Genomic DNA, 3828 nt, shown 5'->3' on the forward strand with positions numbered 1-3828 from the left:
TCTCAGAGACATAGATACCATCCAAGAATTTTCTTATATCCTTATCTTTAACTGTCGTGGCTTGCTGTATCAAAGCAGCTGAATTTGAAACAAGTTCAGTATCATTGCCTTCAAGGATCAACTCATATTTCTGGGCTTGAGATACTGAACGATCAACACCTGGTCTCATTTGAACCTTCTGGATGTATTTTTCACCCAAGAAATTTTGGATTTCAACAAGAGATTCATTCTCCTGAATAATGACATTGATGTGGAAATGAGCATACACAAACCTCATCTTGTAGCAGAAGCCCATTGTAACACCCTTGATCATGTTCTGGACGTGACTACAGATAGTGTGAATGTTAGCAAGTTTCTTTCTGTTTCCCCACCATTTGTCAACTTGCAGCCTCTTCTTCGTCTTTCCAAGGAGACTGAGCTCAACATTGATGTGATTGAAGTCCCTCCGTAGGGCTCCTCTGGGACCTTTCACAATAACTGTGTGTCCCTTCAGAGTGATGTTGATGTTCTTGGGAATGTTGATGGTCTGGCTGTTGAGAATGGTCTTCATCCTCACAGTAGTGCAGCAAAGAGCTATTCTTATTATTTTTTTAAACATTCAATCACTATATATCATTTGGCTTGTATAAAGAATTTACCCAACAGGAAATACTTCTCAGACCAATTCCATTGAGAATACCATCTGTGTTATCACCAAGGGGTAATAAACCATTTCTGTGTCCCACTAATGTCATGCCTCTCTATTTGTACAGTTGTACCCTTTTGAAACATCATAACAACATTCTTCTCTATCAATTTTTAAATCAAGGTTTTTATTTTCTTGATTGGAAGCGTATCTCTATTGAAGCTTCTCTTTATTTTTTAAAACTTTATTCATTTCTTTCTTCCATGAACATGAGAGAGAGAGAATCAAAAAAGCTTCAGTGTCACTATTTACCCTTAGCTGCAGCCAGTCCTTGACTATGGACAGGCACATACCCAGAGAACTCAGGGAGGTCTCCATATTTGAACTAGGAACCTTCCCAAGTGGGATTGTTTCACAGAACATTATGTTTTACCACTGTACCACCATCTGGCCTCTTGAGCCCTATATTTTTCTGGAGAGAGAGATTTTTGCTATAGGGCACATGCACTCATCAGAGAGACAGAGAGAAATAGAAAGTAAGAAATCACCACCACCACCCCTCCCCATAGGATGGCCATGCCGCAATCCCTTCTCCTCCATTCTCCCCTCTTGGGATCTTGAGCATGCATGCACACGCACCTGGCATGAGTTTTAAGCCACTTGGTCTGGGACTTGAACCGCGGTTGACTACGTGGGAGAGTCCAGTGATGTAACCATTACGCCATCTGCTAGTCCCTATTTTTAAAGTGTAGATTTCACTTGTGATCTTTGCTCACTTATGCACTCATGTTTTCATTTCAACCAACATTTGCTGAGATGCCATTTAGTGTTGGCCTGGGAAAACATGATTGTGAATGGGGACAGACAATAAACAAATGAACAGGAAAATACATCAGGCTGTTTAAAAAGCTGTGAAGAAACTAATATAGGGTGATGCAGTCAATTTGAAAGAAGCTTTCAAAGTTCATTACTTTTCAGTCAGCCAATGTGTGGTGGTTGAGGCTTCTGGATCCCACACGGCTGACCACGTGATTTGAGTCCTAGATCCAGCAGCTTAGAAAACACATTCGTGCTTGCATATCCAAAATCCTGAGAGGAGAATGGAGAAGAAGCGAGCGGTGTGACCCTCCTTCATGGGGGGTGATTTCTCACTTTCTCTCACTTCCTCTTTCTCTCTCCATTTCTCTCTAGAGAGTGCACATGTCCAATAACAGGAAAAAAAAAGTTAATTGCTCTTTACCTTGTAGTGATCCACTACGGGAAGGGGGAAGGGGTCTTGTGAAATGCTTCTCCATCCATGAAACCCTTGGCATAGCTCACAGGGAGGATCTGAGGATGTATTTGTTTTTTCTAGAGCAAAAGAGGGACCTTTATACAGCAGACATACAATACATACTTATTGTTACAAGTGTAATATATCATATATATCATCATTATTTGTCAGTGCCCAGCACTGGTATTTAGTTCACTGGGCAGGTGAGGTTACAAACACACAGCAATTGATACTAATTATCAGGGCAAGGGTCTTCATGGTTAGAGAGCGGGGTGCTGGAAAGGGCAAGAGTCCTGTACTGAAGGCCCACCACAATGACAAATATCAGTTTTCTTTCGGTAGAGGAAGGATGCTACACACACACACACACACACAGTCGTCTGCCAGGTCCCGGGTGTCTTCCTGGCATCTGTGAGCTGCCCAGCAGAAAAGGTATGTGGTGTCTTCCACTGAGACACAGGGAGGTACCACCTATGACTGAAGACCTTCTGCTCCCTTGTCCCCACGTACAAGCAGGGAACTTCCTGTACGTGAGTTTTTCTTGCTATTCACAGCTTTTGTTTTAAACAGCTTTCTCCTGACTGTTCCCTCTTTCCTTTTGGCTCTTGCCTTCAACTTTGAAATGGACCTTCAGGACCACTTTTAAACCAATGACCTTGGGTCTTTTAAGAATATTCTCCCCCTCAGCTGTGCTGCCTCCTCACAACTCAGATAAAGTCCCCTCTGAGTTCACTTAGGCTTCTGAAGAAGCTCTTCCCCCAGGCACTACTCACACGAATAAGCCCTCAGCTCCCAAGTTTTTTTTTTTTATCCCATTTCATAAGCTTGAAACTAAGCATTCACAGAGTGTTTCTCAGAGAAATTAGCTGAAGGTAGTATAGTAATAGAAGTCCACCATGCTCGTTCCAGAAAAATACAGCCTAGATTTTAAAAGGAGATCTTCTATAAGTAAGAGACAGACAGGACCCCAAAATGGTCTTGATGCTACAATCCACCCCCAACCTAGTCCATCTTTGGGTCATGGGCACATGTTTACTCAACATGTTCAGGGAGATCCCCAGATGAGAATCCAGAACCCACTCCTGTGGGTCAGCCTTTCAGGGCACTACACCACTGCTGTGTCACTGTCCTGCTCCCTTTAAGATATTCTTTAAATGATGTTTATGATTGAGGGAAGCTATGCTCTAAACTTCATCTTCTAGACTCCTGAAATATTCAGACAAGTGGAAGAGAGATTTTGTCACAGAATGACCAGAAAGCACTGCAGAGGCATAAGAAACATGAGAAACCAAGAAAATATACCTCCCCTAAGGGAAAAGAACAATCCCTCATCATCCACAAACAGTACAGTAGAACTCATGGAAATGTCTGATAGAAAATTCACAATATTCGTAGCGACTGAACTAAACAAGATGCAAGAACAGAGAGATAATGAACTCAGAAGATGCAGGAGAAAAGAGACAATGAGTTCCAGGAGGAGTTGAAGTTCTTCCATGATCTGAAAGAGGAAATATGCACCATAAAAAAGAATCAAATGGAGATATTAGAGATGAAGGCTGCCATTCAGGGAACCTCCCTCAAAAGTATTAAAAGTAGATTAGTCCATGCAGAAAATCAAATCTTGGATGTGGAAGACAAAACCTCTGATCTAGAAAAAACAACCAAAAAAACTGAGAAAATAACCGAAAAAAAGAGAATACTGTATGAGAAATACTAGACAGCATTAAGTGCCCAAACATATGGATAATTGGTATCCCAGAAGGTGAAGAAACTAGTAAGGGCATTGATAATCTATTCCATGAAATCCTGGAAGAAAACTTCCCAAATCTAGAGAGGCATTCAAATATCCAGACCCAAGAAATACAAAGGACCTCTAATAGAATCAACCCAAGAAGATCTTCTCCAAGGCACATCATAGCCAGACTAGCCA

The 3828-nt window shown here is 41.6% G+C and overlaps 1 protein-coding gene across 1 annotated transcript; it reads right to left on the reverse strand.

The window, feature by feature from the left end:
* Positions 1-7: 7 nt before the first annotated feature.
* Positions 8-817, reverse strand: LOC106734789 (60S ribosomal protein L9; the record flags this gene model as incomplete). The annotated part of the gene is made up of 1 exon (XM_027771480.1): positions 8-817. A coding segment is annotated over exon 1 (591 nt), but the record flags the coding sequence as incomplete, so codon positions are not given.
* Positions 818-3828: the final 3011 nt, after the last annotated feature.

This window comes from Tupaia chinensis, unplaced genomic scaffold (genome assembly GCF_000334495.1).
Source record: "Tupaia chinensis unplaced genomic scaffold, TupChi_1.0 Scaffold000217_1, whole genome shotgun sequence".
NCBI classification, from domain to species: Eukaryota; Metazoa; Chordata; class Mammalia; order Scandentia; family Tupaiidae; genus Tupaia; species Tupaia belangeri.